Genomic DNA, 20,433 nt, shown 5'->3' with positions numbered 1-20,433 from the left:
GGCATTTCGCGGCCACCAGAGAAACCTAATTTCATGAATTTCTACTTTATATTTTTTGTATGTTGGGGTATGTGGAAACCTGACTGTAATAACAGAATCTGCCTATGTAGACTTTCTTTCAGTGATATCTGCCTCGTGCTGTAGCATATGTACTTACTATAAATGCCAATGCATTGGATAGATATCACTGAACTTGCCAAAACTATTCCTCAAGTGTCTTTCCTTAACCTGCAATGAGCTCTGAAATACACTGGAATTCATGCAAGTATGTGTAAATCATTTAAAGAGATTAAAACCTATCAAAACAACATTTGTGGTATAAAACGGTGACTTTATTAATATTTACATGTAAAATGTACACTTACAAATTAATGTCCCATAATAAATTCCTAAATCATACCATGTGAATTTGCACCCCAACTACTTATGCCAATCAGCAGGAAAACCCCACAGGCACATACAGCATAGTATCATTAAAAACCACACATCCTACACACCAGCTGCGAAATGCACTAAAATAAAAATTAAAAATAAAATTGATGCAGGACGATTTTAGCATGCAGGCAAAATATATCTCCTCATTTTTGAATGGTTTATCTATTAAAGAGTAAAAACTGAAGGAAATCAATTGTAAGGCCTGAAAGAAGTTTCTGTAGGAAGTATTTTAGCCATAAGGTCAAGTAAGAGGGGGACGTGTTGCCTTTTTAAATACGTGACACTGGGTTCATTGAGAAGATTTAGTACTGCTATAATACCCCCGTCATACATAGCCAGAATCACGCAGAGTGGCTTCGGAATGAACTGGCGCACATCTGAAAAGTGTCGGATTTCATTTCCAGAATGTTCTGACAGCCATCTACGGAAGTCGACACAGTTAGTCAAAATCAGCCGGCGGTCCTGAGTGTGATGCACATGTTCAAAACTCTCCAGGCGCCATCGAGATGAGACACCTATCCAACGGCGGTCCGTGTATAATCTGACGACCATTTGACCGCAATTTACATATTCTGATGGCATCAAAACAGCATTTGAAAGGATCTGATCACGGTTGATTGAGCTCTGAGATGAATCGGTCACAGTAAAACCTGCCAACATGCTGTGCCAGGTTTGTCCACCTCCACTGGACCCTGGCCAGGGAGGGCAAAGGAAATATTATGTAATAAAATGTATGTGGCACTGTGCGCATGTCACAGGCTCGGTGCAACGCCCCGCAACGCAGCTGAATGGGATGTCCCTTCTGTAAAGCATGTATTATTACACGTACACCTCCTAAGTCTGTAGCAGGTAGCATATGTGTGGGTTTTAGTTACATTTAAGTGAAAAAAGCTTGTTTGTCAGTTCCTTCTATTTCCAAAGTCTAAGACCAGTGCTTCCACTGTGCATGCGCCATTTCTGAGCTCAGCAGCTCGTCTGAGATGGACTCTCGTCACCTAAAGCGATCAAATGGATTAGTGGAATTATTAGCCACCAAATGACAAGGTAAAACCTCTTAAATCATTGTAAAGTCAGTTTTAAGCAGCAACTAGGCCATTTTAAGCAGAAACAATGCAATACTAGGTGATGCTTTGAAATGACCGATGCGCAGCGAACGTATCAGCTAGCAGCCCGTGTAGCTGTGGTGCTCTGATCACTTCCTCCATCTTTTATAATGAAATAATGCTGAATTTATATGAAAATGTTTTAAGCAGAAATGAGATGATAATCCGTGAACCGCGGCTGATGACCCATGTGCAGTAAAGGCAGGGCAGACTGATTTTTAGGGGGGACTGTTCAGTCGGCGACACCGGTGTCCACCAAGATCACTGCTTATTTAGTAAATACAACTGTGCTCCTTTCTGTACCACTTATGGCAATAACAAGCAGCATGTGTAGTTTATTCACATATTACCTTGCTTACAGAGTAATTCCAAAATGATTTTGAGTGAGTTGTCTTGATTTCAAGTGGATTTTATATGGATGACCTTTTCTGCTGTTGGTTAACTGCAAATAATCTGTATAGATTTCATCCCACCTTCTACAATAAATATCTCCACTTTCACAGCACCTCTTATCTATGCACAAATATGTGCACACGCAGACACATACATTTTATTTTTTCCAGTCCTGTTTCCTGGCTGATACTGCTGCAGAGGTAAGATGAAATCACTCATTGGTACACCTGAAAGGTGTTTATGTTGGGCCCCATCAACCCCTGGGGCTTATCATCAGTAAAGTAAACTGGCAACAGCAAGTACAAGCACTCCCCCTTGTCAGTCGTACAGTTATAAATCAAGTCATGTAGACAGCTATCTTGTGTGTGTCAGAGGTTAGTACACACTGATCCAAAAGAAATGCATCTGACAAAAACAGGTAAACTTAAATTGCTGTAAACATCATTTTTATGGCAAGATATTATAACTCTGCCAACTGACAGAAAGGCAGAGGTAAAAATTTAAATGGTGCTGCTTAGGGCCCTAACACAAATTTTTCCATTAATCTCACTCTTTAACACCTTCCTTTTGCCACTTTTAAAAATGTTATTTGGAAACCTGTCACAAAGGTCTATAATTTCTACATTCACTTTTCTCCTCCTGCATAAAGATGTGGGATATGCCACATATTGTCTGAATTCAGACTGTCGCAAAAGATCAACAATGCTCTGGTTTGATGTCTGAAGGAAATCTACAGGCAAGTCTCAGGAATATGGAAGAAAAAGTCTGAATTCTGACAGCCTGCCTCTACAGATTGGTGGTAACAATAATGATATAACTGCTAACTTTTAGTAGTGACTCAGTATGCTATCGGCTAAACCAGTTTTGAGTTTAAGCACCACAAGTGCTATTGGCTAAATTCAAAGATTACAAGATTACAAACCGAAAACAAACAGTGAGCCAGAGCTTCTGTCTTTATGTACCCGGCCCACTGCTATTTATATATTTTAAAAAGCATCATTTACTTTCAATACCAACTGTAATTTGTGTGTGGTATTCGCCTTATTGAGATTTCAAATCCTGCAAAATCTTGCAAAATTTCAGACACATGGCATCAACATTGCAACGTTAAACTCTGTATACTGTGCCTAAAACTCTTGGGAATATATGATCTAGGTTTATAGATGCTATTATTGTGTTTGTTTTATGTAAACATGCGAGAAGCTATTTAGTTTATTTAGTTATTTACAGTGGGGAATTGCTGTGAGCTGCGATCACTTCCTGTTCATATCATTCTGCAGGAAACTGAAGTTTGCAATGTTTGTTCCAGATTAATATATATATATATATATATATATACACACACACACACACACACACACACACACACATAAAATGTTTTAAATTCGGTTTGCGTTTATGAAGTTCCACGCAGGTTAAACGTAGCAGACACGGAATATTTTGAATATTTGTTTTAGCAGGTTTTCAGGGTCTCATGCAGCAGTCTCTTAAAAATGTTATGAAAGGCATAAAAAATTACATTTTGGTCGTATAATGTTCATTTGCAACTGTTGTCATGTGGTTTCTCACTGTTATTTTGACTGCAGCAACTCTCTGGTGCACAAGGAATTATGGGATATCTCAATAGGGCGAATTGTGGTACTTTAAAATGATATACTGTCATGAAACTGAACCAAAAAAAAAAAAAACACATGCCAATTTTTCACAAAAGCTGCAGTTGAATTAACAAATTTCTCATCATATCAATAAAACACATTTCTTTTGAATGACTGACATACCCACAACATGAAATGGAATGATAATACATCATTCACTAATATTTTCCTATGCATAAACACAGTGCCTGACACCCCCTGTAAAGTTACTGTAACTCTTGTGCTACTTTTCAGAATGCGTGTAATCGCTGATCCACTCATATTGAGACATTCTGAGCGTAAAACTGTTTGAGATTCACAAATATGTTGGTCTATTCACTCGCCCATCCAATAGATGACAGTGTTCTATGCATTTTGATTGGTGGAAGTGATGAGTGGAGATCATTTGAATTTCCCATAATGCATTTTGGCATGTGTGTCTGACTGTCTGTTAATGCTCAAACCTTCAGAATTAGCACATTACTTTAAAAGATATGTGTGACATCATATTTTCATTTTGTAAAAATGACAGTTGCCTTTAATGTCGATAAACTGTCCGGAATAAGTTGTTTGTAAATGAAACCATAAGTAAAAAGTGCTTTGAGATTCATGTCTTCTGCCCAGTGTGTGAGTGGATGCATGTTGAAAGTGAATTACATTTTTTTTTTCTTTACAATGGCAGCTGGTCTGCCCCCTTTTGCTGGTAAAGGACTGAACTTGTTACAGCGGTCTGATTATTGCAAAACACGACAGGTTTTACAGCTGTTTTTGACCGTTAAGCTTTACTCACTGTCAGCAAAAAAATGTTAGCGGACTGAAAGTTAGCAGAACTAAATTTAGCAAAAGCTAAGTGGTCCTCTGATGGTTTTCAAAACGTGCTGAAAAGCTAATCCGCTAACAAAAAAGTTAACTTTGCTAATTAGCGGTTAGCAGATTAGCAGAACTGTGCCCACAACTGTTTTCTATATTCCTTTACATATCAGTTTGTGTTCTGTTCATTATCATGTGCGTTCTTTAGTTCTGCCTCATTACTGTTTTCACACCTGTTGTCACTTAGTCATTCATTATTTAAGCTTTCATTTGTTTGTCTGTGTTTGTCGGTCGATTACCTCACACCCTTTTCCCTGTTGCTGCCACATGTCCGTAAGTGTTTATGCCCCGCTGTATGTTTGAATCATTATCTGTTACCACCTGGTTTGTTGTTTGTTGAGGTGACTTTTATTCAAACGTCTTAGTTTAAGACGTTTAATGAATAAATTCTGTATAATTGTGGTCGTGGTTGCTTTGAGTGACAGAGGCTGTGTCCATTCAGTACTTTAATGTTGCCATAATCCCCCTAGCGGCCCCTGCGCTTCCCAGAATGCAGCACAGCACCAGCAGAGTTCTGGCATTTCACAGTGCAAGTAAACAATGGCTAACAAGGATGTGGATGGCGTTGATCCAGCGAGTTCACGGGCAATTATGATGAAGACACGTTCTGCCAAGTTGAGAGGGTTATCTAGATGAGATGTATGTGTGATGTATGCTGTGATGGACTTCTGCTGTGCCCCGATGTTGTCTTGTTGTCCATACTTCACGAGGTTTGTTTACATCATAGGTGTCAAACTGATTCCAGAAAGGGCCAAGAGGGTGCAGGTTTTCTGTGTAACCACCAACTCCACCAGGTGATTTCACTGATGAACTCTTCCATCTGCTCAAAGTGATGTTCATCAGTGAAATCACCTGCTGGAGTTGGTGGTTACAAAGAAAACCTGTACTCTCTTGGCCCTTTCTGGAATCAGTTTGACACCTATGGTTTACATTGTGCCCTAAACGGAACACTGCTGAAACTGACCTCTCGCATGAGTCATGGGCCGCGAAATGATGCGAGATTCACAACTGCGAAACGGCGAATCGAGTTCTCCTCTCATAGTCTCCGACCTTGAACGGAGCCACTCGCTTTTGTGTCTGTTTGTAATATTTCATTACAAACACCTGGAATAATATGGCTTGTTGCATGGTGAAATGTTCTAACGAATCATCTACAACGTCCCTGTTGCAATACTGACACTAAGTAAAACTCTCATCTTCTTTAATATTATATGCTAACAGTGTTAGCACTTTTAGCAGCTGTCGGTAGGTCCCATAATGCATGATTACTGACGAAATACTTTGCAGATAACTTTTTCTGTCCACACCAAAGCAAGCATTAAGAGAACCACCTCACACTCCCAAAAAATATGAATTAATAAACACCCAAACCAAGGTTAACTGTTAGTTAATATGAATTTCTTATGAACATGTTAATATGAATTAATACACTAAACCAAGGTCAGCTGTTAGCTTGTGCTTCGGACTTGGGAGAGGGCCGTGCTCAGACTTTTTCAGTCACACACGGAGCCACCCATGCACCACCCCTTTATGCATTAATGAGATCATCGTGAATCAGTGTGGGCAGGGCTCTCAACATGGGAACACCCAGACAAGGGGGTCATTTTGGCTGTCCCAGGTCTCCATAGAAAACTGATGGATGACATCACGCAGAATCTGTCAGGTGTCAGTCTATGGTTTTAAGATTCAATCGACAGGTATAGCGAATCAATCTGTGAAATGACTAGATTTTTAATTAAAAACAAACCACTAATAACAATTATAAACAAACCATATTCAGATCAGCAAAGATCACCAGCAATTTAGTGGGAATTCGAGAATTCAAAGTTTCAAAGAGCAGCCAAAATGACCATGAACACTGAAAAAATCAACACAATGTTTAAAAAAGCCCTGTTGCAATTCACTATTGTATTCAATGAGCATCCAGGGATCGAAATACATTTTTAACTTACTTGCACTGGTGCTAGTAACAAAAAAATTACTTGCACCAAAAAAAGTTACTTGCACAACCAAAGGTCAGTCTTATATCAACCTTAAAACTCCTCCTCTGATGTGTCAGACTCTTCCTCTCTGGGGAGAGTTTGAGGGGAGAGCGGCAGCCATTTTTTTTCCTTTCTTTGTTTACATGTGCACGTGAATGGGACAGGAGGTCCTCAAACTGGAGCTCCTGCAGCTCCAGTTATTTGCTGCAGGAGCGGCAGCAAATAATGAAACTCCCCGAATTGGGAACGTCTCATGAAGATGTTCAGGGATGAGATTGGCAAATTCGATTTTCAGAGGAAATAAGTCAGGGTCCAGGGGCTGCAGGCCTTGGCGGGTCCAGGGCGGAGCCCTGGCCAGGGGATCAGGGGGACGAAGTCCCCCCGAAGCCAAAGCATTTTTGCTGTTTCAAAACATGTAAATTGCACTAAAATATTAAAAACTACTATAAATGCCAGGTGTTCGTATCTATAATTCAAACTGTAAACCCTTACTAAGACCATCTACTGTACATGTGTATTTTTGTGACCAAAATATTTTTTCATAACTAGACTTACTTGATTTTCAGCATTCTCCACTTTCACCATGGCACACTTGTCAACAAACATACATGTACATGTATAATCCAATGTTCTATGTCCATTGAACTGTCAGACCATATAAGGTTTATATTTAGTCGATGTGATCTCCACCTATAACACTGTTATCACGTGTATACATGTATATAATATACACACACATACATGTATATATAATTACAACACACTACAATACTACTGTTACTACAATAACATCAAAATGTCTGTTTACATAATCCACTGACTGTGTGTGTGGGTATGTGTGTGTGTGTGCAACACCGAAGAAAGGGCGGGAGAAACGCATATACAGTGGTCCCTCGTTTATCGCGGGAGTTATGTTCTAAAAACAGCCCACGGTAGGCAAAATCTGCGAAGTAGTCAGCGTTATTTTTTACAATTATTATAGCTTTTTAAGGCTGTAAAATCCCTCACTACACACTTTTTCTCACTTTTCTCTCCTGTGTAAACACTAAGTTCAAACCTTTGTAGAAAAATAAGACCAGTATTATAGAATGAAACCAAAGATCAAAACCTGTTTTCAGGCCCAAACAAATGTTTGGGCCTGAAAACAGGCTTTTAGAACTAACAAATTTAATTTTAACGATCAACCTACGAGGTTGGACACATAAGAAATTATTAATAGAGACTGACCAGTATTTCACAGTTCCTCTGATCACGCCTCTTTGTCGTGGCGCTGCTCCACAGCGTGTTTTTCCACTGAGTGACACGGTGCAGGTGTCTTTTTCCGAGTGAAGAACACAGTTATGGGTAGTTGTTGCCGCTCTTTTTTTCTTCTGGGCGAGAAGATTCTTATAAACAGACACACGCAGAACACAAAGCGCGTGCTCTCCCTTCGCTCACTGCCTCCGGTGTTACCGTTGCGGGACAGATGCGGGACCCGCAAAGAATCCAAGTCATTAAAACAAACTTCTCAGTGGCCACAGAGCTCTGTGGCTGTGGTTACCGAGACCTTGCAGCGCTGCTGAATTCTATCCTTGCGGGCTGCTGGAGCGCTCTGCATCAAAACAGCGAGCGTAGCCTCTGGACCTGTTGCCAGATTTTAGCTGCAACTCAGCACAGCAGACGGTGGGGCGGTGTGAGTGGCCCGCGGAGGCAGTGAGAGCAATCACGGTGATGCCGACCGGCCCGCCTAATGAGGATGCAGAACACAATGTGCTGTTAAAAAAAAGAAGCATGCAAAATTGCACTAAAAAAAAACCCCACGAAACCGCAAGGCCGCGAAAGGTGAACTGCAATATAGCGAGGGACCACTGTATAACCTTTGCGCTGACTGGTAATAAGCTCTGTAATGAAAATGAAAACATGCGTAAGTAATAGCTTCGACTGCGCTTCGATACCGTCTCGGTTTTTAAGATTTGTTGGAGGGAAAACTACCGAATATTGGAAGTTGAAAGACTACACAGTTACCTCCCTTACACTCCAAGCTCATTGTGCACCTACTTCATACTGGTCACTGTCAGCACAGCGTTACTTCCGCGTTCGGCTGACTGACGACTGATCGAACTTGCTGCGTCGGCGATAACAACAAAGACCACTCAGTGTTCTGAATAGACGACAATTTTATTAAACAAAGGTAGTCCCTTGCATTAATTTTTTTTTTTGTTTTTTTTTGCATTCTTAACCCCCCCCCCCCCCCCCCCCCCCCCCCCCTAAAATTTTCTCAATGAATTTGGACGTTTCACAAAATCGACCCCCGGGACTGTCAAATCCGCGGAAATCCATGGATCCGTGGAAAAATCTCATCTCTGGATGTTGTGAACCCAGGGACGGCACGCTGACGACGTTTGTCAGCTTTCCACAACAAATAGTGCACAGCAACTCGCTCCGTGTGTGAGAGTCATAAAACGCAGGGAAGACAAAGACAACACACTGGAAATTGTTTTATCCCTTATTTATTCCTTTATTGGTTCATTCTACTGGTGCTTATAGTTGATAAAACTTGGATAAAGTTACTTGCACCAGTGCTACTGCAATATAAAATTACGTGCACCGCTCGAATAATACATGCACAAATTAGCACATGCACGTACTAATTCGATCCCTGGCATCTGAAGAGTTAGGGTGTATTTTGTGGTTTATTTGCTGAAAACAGTCTACACTTTTTGTTCTGGTAGCAAGCTGTTTATGTCTGCTTGTCTAGATTTCACCAAATGAGTCAAAAACAAATGCAGCCAATCAGAGGCCATAACATCTGTTTACATAAGTTGGGAGCTTTGCCTCGTATCATCTAAGTAAAGTTGAAGGAAACCTACCTCTGATTTATTCGGCGTTCATCTTCACTCCCAAAATCCTGCAATGCAAGATAAAAACACACCACAAATTTAGTCCTACTTGACTACAGTTTGACATTCATACATTTTAAACTGGTAAAATGATTCAATGTTCATTTATACATCTATCCCGTCCTGTCCTGTCATGAAACCAGGTTGTGGACCCCCTCGCAGTAAACAAATGAAGCAGAACAGACTTTATTAAATAGACTTTATTTCATGTCAAAACAGACGAAGGCTAAAGTCCAAAAAGGGAAGAATTTCAGAACAAAAATCCAGGTTGAGTTCAAAACACAGTATAATGGGTCATCTGGTATTATATAACGGCTGAGTGGATCCTTGTCATTTGATTGGTGCTTTGTATGTCACATGACATGGATTAATTCATCTCATTTGTGTTGCATTGCATTTCGAGTGCAATTTGGCTCCATTTAGAGTGCAAATTTGGTTCCATATGTTTGGTACCATTGCACTCTGCATACGTGCACACGCACACACACACGCGCACATGCATGTGCTCGCGCACGCACACGTGCTCACATATGCGCATGCGCGTACGTACACACGTAACAAATCCAATGTGCTATCTGGAGGCTGTTGGCAGGAAGTTGGAATGAAAAGCTGGACTAATTTCTGATGTGTTTTTTTTTTTTTTTTGCTGCACTGAGGATGTACACAGTCTTTTTTTGGTAGTACATGTGCACACAAGCTCCGATTCGGTTGCATGTGCGCGCGCGGGGGACAACGAGCTAACTGACGCTGCTAATTCTTGTAACACATACACACACACGGACACGATATCCACCCCACCGTAAGCCATCTGGATGCATGAAGAACTGTTCAGATGAAAAGCTGACGTGATTTTTGGCTGAACTAAGGAACTACACAAAGTCTTTTTCTTATGGAAGTCTGAAGTCAGTGCACAGCATCACTGGACTACATGTCACAATTTGGACTTTAGCAGCAGTGGGACACCAAAATGTAAGTCCCTTTTCTGTTGTTTATAAATTAATAAAATATCAAATGACAAGGATCTATTTTAGTCATTATATCAAACAAATAATGAATGTTTTTACATTCTTTCAATGGAACGAATATTTAATTTGGAACATACTTTGGCTTTGCCTCGTTGAAAGGTATGTTCCAGCTTTTACAGCATGAAATATTCGTATCATTGAACTCATAAACATTCATTGTTTGTATAATAGTCTTTCCAAAGACATAACAGATGGACAAACAGGGTCAAAAGCAAAAAGGTCCAAAACACAAATGTAGTCAAGAAATAGCAGAAACTGTCCGCAAGATGCAAGGCAAACTCAGACATCAAGATAAGGTATGAAGAACACAACACAGGAGTCTCTGCAACTAATAATAATCACTAGGAGCATGAGGAGAAAATAGCTTTGTTTGTTCGTGAGACATCACAAGTAAATAAAATGTCAAATAAGCTGACTATTCTAAATAAATAAGAAATTATGAAAATATTGCTTTATTTCATTTTATTTTTGGTACCATATCACAATTTCACTGATACTTACTGGACTGGTAAGCACTGAAAGCTGAGATAGACATGTCCAAACTTGTCCTCTGACACGCCGAAACGGAGGTATTCCTTTGTCTCGCTTCCAAAGCGAATCGGTCGTGACTCGCAAAGCCTCTGCTCGGCTTTCCATGACAAAATGTCTTGTTAAAAGTGAAATCTGCCGGAAAATGGCTGATGTCCAGCTCTTGTGATAACCAGAGAAAGAGCACACAACGGTCTCGTATCCACAGAGCCATCCGTTTAGAAATGGTCCGGTGGCTTGTGCCACGTCGTCGCAGCTCGGAGCGCGGCACGCTGAGCGTCCTTAAAGGGGTCCTTAAAGCTGTACTAACAGACCTTATTCTCTGTGAAGCCCGTAAAATTTTTACCGAAAGCCAGATAAATTTTTCGAATGGTTTCCAGGTGCCAGTCTCTAACAGCTTCTGAAAAAATTCTGATGGAAAAAACCCCCAAATCATTCCGCCATTTCGAGACAATGAAAATCTGACGACGGGGCGGGACCACTCCTTCCACAAGGCGTGCTCACAGGCGAATGATGTCACCAACAGGCGTGGAAAAACTCAACGCATGCGCACGAGGGTTCAAGCTTGTCTGACGTGAAAACATATGAATCAAATCCATATAGTTAAAAAAAAATAAAAAGGTAAGATACTTTATGGACAGACCTCGTATATCATATAGCAGACAGTGATATTTGAAAAGTGAAATGAAGTTTATAGGATTTACAGAAAGTGTGCAATAATTCTTTAAACAAAATTAGGCAGGTGCATAAATTTGGGCACCCCAACAGAAAAAAAATACATCAATATTTAGTAGATCCTCCTTTTGCAGAAATAGCAGCCTCTCAACAATTCCTATAGCTTCCAATGAGAGTCTGGATTGTGGTTGAAGGTATTTTGGACCATTCTTCTTTACAAAACATGTCAGGTTTGTTGGTTTCTGAGCACGGACAGCCCACTTAAAATCACACCACAGATTTTCAATAATATTCAGGTCTGGGGACTGAGATGGCCATTCTAGAACATTGTACATGTTCCTCTGCATGAATACCTTAGTAGAATTTGAGCAGTGTTTAAGGTCGCTGTCTTGTTGAAAGAGCCAGCCCCTTTGTAGCAGACCGATCGGTCCGCCCCTAAAAATTGGTCCGCCTTGTGCATCTGTGCATGCGTCATTTCGGACCACAGCAGCAGGTCTGAGACGGAGTCTGAGACGGAGTGCCAACAACATTTCTCAGATTGCGTCAACAACATTTTATTGAGTCTTAAAGTAAATAAATATGAAATTGGTCACTGGATCCTTAAACCCTGGACGAAATAAACTCTACATGGTGGATCCTTGATCTCTGGACATAAATAGAAATAAACAAAATCTGTAGTTTTTGTCACAAACATTTCCTTGGCATGAATGTCACTCCATACATCTGAGCTGAGCTCTTAATTCTGTAATTCATAAAGAATGCAGGACGTCTCATTTTGGGAGGAAAAAAACATTTTAGTCCATTGTAGTTTATTGTCTGTATTACAGCGTTTGGAAAGCGGTGTCATTTTATTTAAAGCGCCGCCAGGTCAATCCACCCTTTAAGTTTTCAAATCCCGTAAAACTTTGGAGAGGTCGCCGTGCTGCGAGATCTCAGTAACACTAAGAACTGCATTGAGACGCTCTGATCGGGCTGCACTTTAACCGCTGCACATGGACAACACCATTAACATCGCAGCATAAAACTATTTTTAGATTGTGCCTAAAACTCTCGTGAATATATTCTCTGGGTTTTTAGACATTGTTATTGCATTTATTTTATGTAAACATGTGAGAATCACAGGCTGTCTCGCCATTATTTTCAATAGGAGCTGCTGTGAGCTACACTCGCTTCCTGATCATGTCGTTCTGGGGGAAAGTGAAGTTTGCTCTTTAACGTCTTGATTATTGTTCTTTACAACACAGTTTGTCCTCTTTGTTCCAGACTAATATATATAATATGTCCGAAATTCGGTTTGTGCTTATTAAATTCCATGCAGATTAAACGTAGCAGACACGGATTATTTGTTATAATTGTTTTAGCAAGTTTTCAGGGTATCATGCAGCAGTCTCTTATTAACGTGATGAAAAGCATAAAAAATTACATTTTTGTAGTATAATATTCATTTCCAATTGTCATCATGTGGATTCTCTATGTTGTTTTGACTGCAGCGACTCTCTGGCGCACAAGGGATTATGGAATACGTGAAAACCCTGAACAGTCACGCCCCACGTCGAGACCATGTGTTTTTTAAATATAGACAACACACAGAATTTCCCTCAAACATTTTTGTAATCGAATTATTCGAGTTACTCGACTAATCGTTTCATCCCTAATCAAATGTTTGAGAAAGCACCACATTAAATAACGCAAGGATTTTTAACTGATGAGAAAGACAAAATCAGCCAGGTAACATTGATTTACCCAGACTGACTTCAAATATGAGTATATGAAGTATTTGTTATTAATTTTTTTGGTGGTTTCGTGTTGAGTTTTGTAAATGAGGAAAAGCGCCAGTGACAGTCCTGAAAAGGCTTCATGTATTCAGAGCGGGCCATCTAGTGTTCAAGAGATGAAACTTCAGCCAGTGACCCAAGAATCAATAAATTTATTTAATTCTTTCACCAAAACATCAAATCTAGGCTCGCATCTTAGATGTACCTTCCGACAAATTGTAGCTACCTGTAGTTTTGAGATCTGCACAATAAATGTTTTCAAAATTACATTATATGTTTTTGTTTTTTGCTGTCGTGTTTATTAATTTATTATTATAATTTTTAACTTCAGTTTATATTGCGATATATACTGTTACTATGAAGGGATTACATTTATATCGCACTATGAATTTTAGGTCATACCGCCCAGCCCTAATGAGAACACTGCAAGAATGCAGAATGGAACCAACGATGATATGGCAGAGGACACGTGAAAAGGGGTGCCTTTAAAAGGATGCTTATCAATTAATGACAGAATGCTAGAGACAGGACACAAAGGACTAAATGCAAAAGTAGCAACACATGAGGAAAGTATGACAACAGATCCAACAAAGGGCCAGAATAACAAACAGATTGATACCAAACTATGATGGCAGGAGAAGGAACATAAAAGACATGGAGGAAAAAGATACAAGACTCAAGGGAATTAATAAAAACAATAGTAATGCATCAAAACAAAAGAAAACAAAGAGACAACACAACACCTCTTCACACACTGTGGGAAACAACACTGCATCTCCAGCAGTGTGTTCCAAACAAAATCAAACCTCTCTACTACAGTACAAGCAAAACCAACTGTAATCAGTGCAAATGCAGGTGTTCATGAAATGGTGTTCACAGCTTCTCACATAGGATCTGCAAGTCTCGGCAGATCACACACAGCAACTTACATAAGTCGTCTCTCAAAAAGTCAAAATGCAATCCATTTAAATGCAACAACTTGTACATCATTTTTCAGGATTCCTATGTGAAAGTGGACTTTTAATGTTAGAAAAAACAAATGTATAGTTGCAGCCTTATAATATTACACAAAGAATTATGCCAATTTATGGTACACAGAGAGAGGTATAAATATTTCAGAAGCAGTTTTCAGAAAAGTACTTAGCAGTCCACACTGGCCAAAGGACAATATGCTACCATGGACCAAACCTGGAGTGGACAGCCTCATTGTCAGCAAAGGCCAAAAATTATTCTCCAAGTGTAATTACACTCAACAAAAATATAAACGCAACACTTTTGGTTTGCTCCCATTTGTATGAGATGAACTCAAAGATCTAAAACTTTTTCCACATACACAATATCACCATTTCCCTCAAATACTGTTCACAAACCAGTCTAAATCTGTGATAGTGAGCACTTCTCCTTTGCTGAGATAATCCATCCCACCTCACAGGTGTGCCATACCAAGATGCTGATTAGACACTATGATTAGTGCACAGGTGTGCCTTAGACTGCCCACAATAAAAGGCCACTCTGAAAGGTGCAGTTTTGTTTTACTGGGGGGGATACCAGTCAGTATCTGGTGTGACCACCATTTGCCTCATGCAGTGCAACACATCTCCTTCGCATGGAGTTGATCAGGTTGTCAATTGTGGCCTGTGGAATGTTGGTCCACTCCTCTTCAATGGCTGTGCGAAGTTGCTGGATATTGGCAGGAACTGGTACACGCTGTCGTATACACCGGTCCAGAGCATCCCAAACATGCTCAATGGGTGACATGTCCGGTGAGTATGCCGGCCATGCAAGAACTGGGACATTTTCAGCTTCCAAGAATTGTGTACAGATCCTTGCAACATGGGGCCGTGCATGATCCTGCTGCAACATGAGGTGATGTTCTTGGATGTATGGCACAACAATGGGCCTCAGGATCTCGTCACGGTATCTCTGTGCATTCAAAATGCCATCAATAAAATGCACCTGTGTTCTTCATCCATAACAGACGCCTGCCCATACCATAACCCCACCGCCACCATGGGCCACTCGATCCACAACATTGACATCAGAAAACCGCTCACCCACATGACGCCACACACGCTGTCTGCCATCTGCCCTGGACAGTGTGAACCGGGATTCATCCGTGAAGAGAACACCTCTCCAACGTGCCAGCGAATGTGAGCATTTGCCCACTCAAGTCGGTTACGACGACGAACTGGAGTCAGGTCGAGGCCCCGATGAGGACGACGAGCATGCAGATGAGCTTCCCTGAGACGGTTTCAGACAGTTTGTGCAGAAATTCTTTGGTTATGCAAACCGATTGTTTCAGCAGCTGTCCGAGTGGCTGGTCTCAGACGATCTTGGAGGTGAACATGCTGGATGTGGAGGTCCTGTGGTGGTGTGGTTACACGTGGTCTGCGGTTGTGAGGCTGGTTGGATGTACTGCCAAATTCTCTGAAATGCCTTTGGAGACGGCTTATGGTAGAGAAATGAGCATTCAATACACGAGCAACAGCTCTGGTTGACACTCCTGCTGTCAGCATGCCAATTGCACGCTCCCTCAAATCTTGCGACATTTGTGGCATTGTTCTGTGTGATAAAACTGCACCTTTCAGAGTGGCCTTTTATTGTGGGCAGTCTAAGCACACCTGTGCACTAATCATGGTGTCTAATCAGCATCTTGATATGGCACACCTGTGAGGTGGGATGGATTATCTCAGCAAAGGAGAAGTGCTCACTATCACAGATTTAGACTGGTTTGTGAACAATATTTGAGGGAAATGGTGATATTGTGTATGTGGAAAAAGTTTAGATCTTTGAGTTCATCTCATACAAAATGGGAGCAAAACCAAGTGTTGCGTTTATATTTTTGTTGAGTCAGCGAAACCCTTTCATCTATTAGCAGTCTTGCTTCAGTGTTTTTCAAATGTGTCACACCCCTGTCATACCTTGATTATTTAACCAACGAATGTCGACCATATGTAAAACGCTGGCATATGCAGGTGTACGTTTAATATTAATAATAATTTTAATATAATGTAATTGTTGACACAATTTTCTTGGAAGTTACTCATAAGCTGAATTATGTCCATTGATGCTGTCCAATGACTGGCTGAACAAATGATTTGGATTTGCGTCTGTAGAACCACAAAAAAAGCTTTAAAAAAAACAGCAGAACAAGTCTCCCATCACCCTGCAGGAAGAAGCTTTTTTCAGCTACTTTTCGTAGTGACGCCGAGTCATGGGAGGGCCGATGACTTAGTGGGATCGATCGAACCGCAACAGCATGTAGAGCCGCACGGAGCAGCCAGAGTTCAGGTTTCATTCCATGGCAGAGCAACACAGGCAGCCTGGATGATAGAGCAGACCAACTCAATCTGAAATTCCTCACTTTTGGACATTAGGGTGGTTCAAAAAAATAAAAGTTGGAAATTCATTACTCTCACCCCTTCATTTTATGATGCTTTGGGAAAAAAGAAAGCCTGCCAAATATTTTTGTCATACATTAATATTTAGAGGTAGCACATCATAGCTGAAGGTTGTAAATATATCAGTTATCGCTGCCCGAGCGCCCGTGCAATAGGTTATCCATTATCCAGTATCTAATCACATCACTTATAAAGAGGATAGAAGTTAACCACCTGAGTGTAACTAAAGTATAATTTTATATTCAATTTAAAACCATACCTGGGTTTAAATATTTCTCACAAACAACATACTGTTGTGAAAGTGTAGGAACACGGACCCACAACAGGGGGCGCAATGAACGGACAATGGAGGAAGGTGAATAACAAGGTTTACTATTGTGAAACGAGCACAATGAATACAGCAATCACAATTTGGGGTCGAATCCGCTGGTGTCGTGTGGGCAGGCTCGAAGGTAGGAGACGGCCGTCTCAGTCGAACCGGAACCACCCAGATCTCCTCTGCCACCGAACCCTGGAAATACTGGAACCGCCAAGTCCCGAATTCCCAGGTGGCCACTGCCTCCGCTCGTCGGATCCGGTACTGCTGGCGGGAGAGAGCAACAACACACATGTGTGGATGCGACAGCACCCAGTAACGGAGAGGGGAGAAGCCGCCTCCACCTCTTGTCAATGTATAGCAGGAAGGTGAGTACTATCCAAGCAATGTAGCTACCAGTAGTCAACAGTCCTGAAAAGGTTTAACAAGTTTTAGCTGGTTGTTCAGAATATGAATGCAGAGAATGTTACCTCAGTCTTAGGCGATATCTCGGCACTGAGGTGGAGACGCCGTCCTCCTGATATACCTCTGTGCTGAGTGGAACAGCTGTGTCCAGTGATGGGTGACAGCTGTCACCCCGGCTGCTCCCATAAGGCGGCAGCGCCCTCTGGTGCCTGGAGCCCGCACTCCAGGCAGGGCGCCCTCTGGTGGTGGTAGGCCAGCAGTACCTCCTCTTCAGCGGCCCACACAACACATACTTTCAAAAATGTTATTTTAGGCTACAAGCTGAAAATTTTGCTTCAATTCACAGCTTCTTTTCTTTCAGATCTTTGGTGATGGTGAATCTAACATGAGATAAATGTAAAAAGAGACACTTGCTGACTTAACATGCTTAACCATTAACTGGAAACTTCAGTAAAACATGTCAGCTACTAAAGTAGAACATTTTTATACCTTATTGGTTCCACCGACTGAAATAAAGGGAAACAAATTGCCCTCAATGGGCAAAAACTCAAGGTATTTTTCTTCAAACACACTGATTTGAAGAAAACTGTCCATGATGCTGCTGTGACCTCTATAGACATGGCAATTCCTTTTTGGGAGAGAGCTAGAATCCCACTGAGGGCAAAGCAGCATCTGATCACAAAGTTAAAAAAGGTGTTCGGAAAATGGAAAACATTGAAAAACACCAAGAATCGCAATACAGACAAGCAGAAGAAAGATGAAACAGTGTTTTGTGAATCTTTGGAGGACTTGTTTGACATGGCACATCAGGATGTCCTAACAATGATAAAGTTTGAAGATGACAGACAGTTCCTACTTGCTCAGCGAGAGAAAGGTAGAAGGGGATGCATGGCAGGCATAGATAAAATACAAACTGCCAAAGAACAAAGAGCAGAAAAAAGGAAAGCTGCAGAAGCACAATACAAAGAGAAACTGGAGGAGCCTGGACCATCTAATGTCTCACTACCTGACACTGTCTCCAGCCAGAGTGAAGAGAACACAGAAAGTCTAGATGAAGAATTTGTTATGCCAGTGCCACAAAAAGCCAGTAAAATTAAAGCTGTTGTAACACCAGGACTTGCAGCCGCATTGGATAGGACCAAAACAACAGACAGAAGTGCCACCTATAGTCTGACTGAAACGGCAGCAAGTCTTGGTCATGATGCAAGCAACTTAAATATCATTATCATGTAAAGGATGTTCTCTTATGTTACACAGCTGTATAATTGGTTCTTGTGCTGATTCATAAAGAATATTATTGTTTGGAGCTAGATCAAAATACGTATATGTGGAAATATATAAAGCATAGACTTATTTAAATTTATCAATAATGAAACAGTATTTCATCAATAAAATGAAAATGCAATGTTTGATTGTTACAAAATCTTCGCTACCCCAGTATGTAGGTATTGTAGGAGCATACATGTACGAGAAGAACTGCATCTCACAATTCATGTTTTAGTGTCAACTATTTTATGGGATATGAAAAGATTTGATTTTCCAATGTATTGCCATAATTTCTGTCCTGACATATCAATATTAAAGTTATTGCCAGCAAAATCTTTAAGGGTTGTGTGCTACCAGTAAAAATTATTAGAGTTTTATGAAATTGTACATGATGTGTTTTTATGTTAGGTACAACAAATTTAGAGGGTGAGACTTGAAGTTTTTTGAAAAAAAAAAGATTTTGACCATTTTTATGGACCACCCTATTGGACATATACAAACAAGCAGTTTGACCAACAGAGCTTATTTCTGCAGCTTCTCAAGGTGAGAATAATTTAAAAATAAAACGTGATGTTACTGCACTGTTTTAATGCTCGGCTAACATTACCTTAGAATTTAGGCACAGTTGAGCTAAGTGAACGCTTTAGTTTGAAAATAGTTCAGTCTATTTTTACCAAATAAAGCTACAGCGTTTTTGTTACTTCTGAGACCACAAAAAGCCCAACTTTAAATAACTTAGATTTTTTTTCAAGCATTTTTTCCAGGGGTTTTTCCATGTAGAAAGTTCTCTAGATTCTCTGAATGTTCTGATTATATTATGGACTGTAGGTGATGGAATTCCTAAATTCCTTGCAATTAAACACAGAGAAACATTGTTCTTCAACTGTTGGACTATTTTTTTTCACACAATTGTTCACAAAATGGTGATCCTCGCCCCATCTTTGCTTGTGAACGGCTGAGCCTTTTGGGGATGCTCCTTTTATACCCAATCATGACACTCACCTGTTTCCAATTAACCTGGTTATGTTGTGTGGGCTGCTCAAGAGGAGGTACTGCTGGCCCACCACCACAAGATGGCGCCCTGCTTGAAGTGCGGGATTCAAGCACGAGAGGGCGTCGGAGCTACCGGGAGTGACAGCTGTCACTCATCATCCGTACCAGCTGTCACTCATCCACTATTCAACACCATCACCATAAAGGCCGGACTGCAACTCCACCTTCCCGCCGAGAAATCAGCTACCTTGGAGGTAATTTTCTCTGCTGAACAAAACCTTGTGTAATAGTCTGAACTTCTTTTGCAGCCGTTTTCCTGTGGTGATTGCCTTATCTGTGGAATTGGCGTTTGGTGTGATCAGCGACGGCTTCACTTCACACCCCAACCAGATAAGTGGTTAGACAGGAGCTGCACAAGTGTGATTGGAGGTGGAGGTGCTCCCTCCCTACTGAACACAGACTGTGGGATTACTGAGTGTGCGTACTCACACTCACCTGTGCTGTTTCTATTCTTTGCCAGCAGTACCAGGTCTGACAGCTGAAGACGGTGACCACCTGGGGACCCAGGACTTGGCGGCTCCGGTGTTCTTCAGGTCCGTTGGCGGTGAGGGCCGTGTGGGATCCGGCTCGGTTCTGGACGGGCGTCTCCTATCCTCAAGCCTGCCCACACATCACCCAACGTGTAATTGACTGTAGTCCCAAACTGATTGTTGTCTGTATTCCGTTGTGCACAATTTACAACATTAAATTGTT

The 20,433-nt window shown here is 41.0% G+C and overlaps 1 protein-coding gene across 2 annotated transcripts in view; it reads right to left on the bottom strand.

Annotated features, from left to right (window-relative positions):
- Positions 1-20,433, bottom strand: part of ssh1a (slingshot protein phosphatase 1a) — a 78,464-nt gene that overhangs the window by 45,085 nt on the left and 12,946 nt on the right. For both annotated transcript variants that reach the window (XM_034170273.1, XM_034170275.1), the window contains exon 2: positions 9,267-9,304. In XM_034170273.1, coding sequence (XP_034026164.1) covers positions 9,267-9,304 — 38 coding nt within the window. The remainder of the gene's footprint in view (positions 1-9,266; positions 9,305-20,433) is intronic.

The sequence above is a fragment of the Thalassophryne amazonica genome, chromosome 5 (assembly GCF_902500255.1).
Source record: "Thalassophryne amazonica chromosome 5, fThaAma1.1, whole genome shotgun sequence".
NCBI lineage: Eukaryota > Metazoa > Chordata > Actinopteri > Batrachoidiformes > Batrachoididae > Thalassophryne > Thalassophryne amazonica.
Note: the sequence above shows the minus strand (reverse complement) of the source record. Positions and strands in the feature narration are given on the sequence as shown.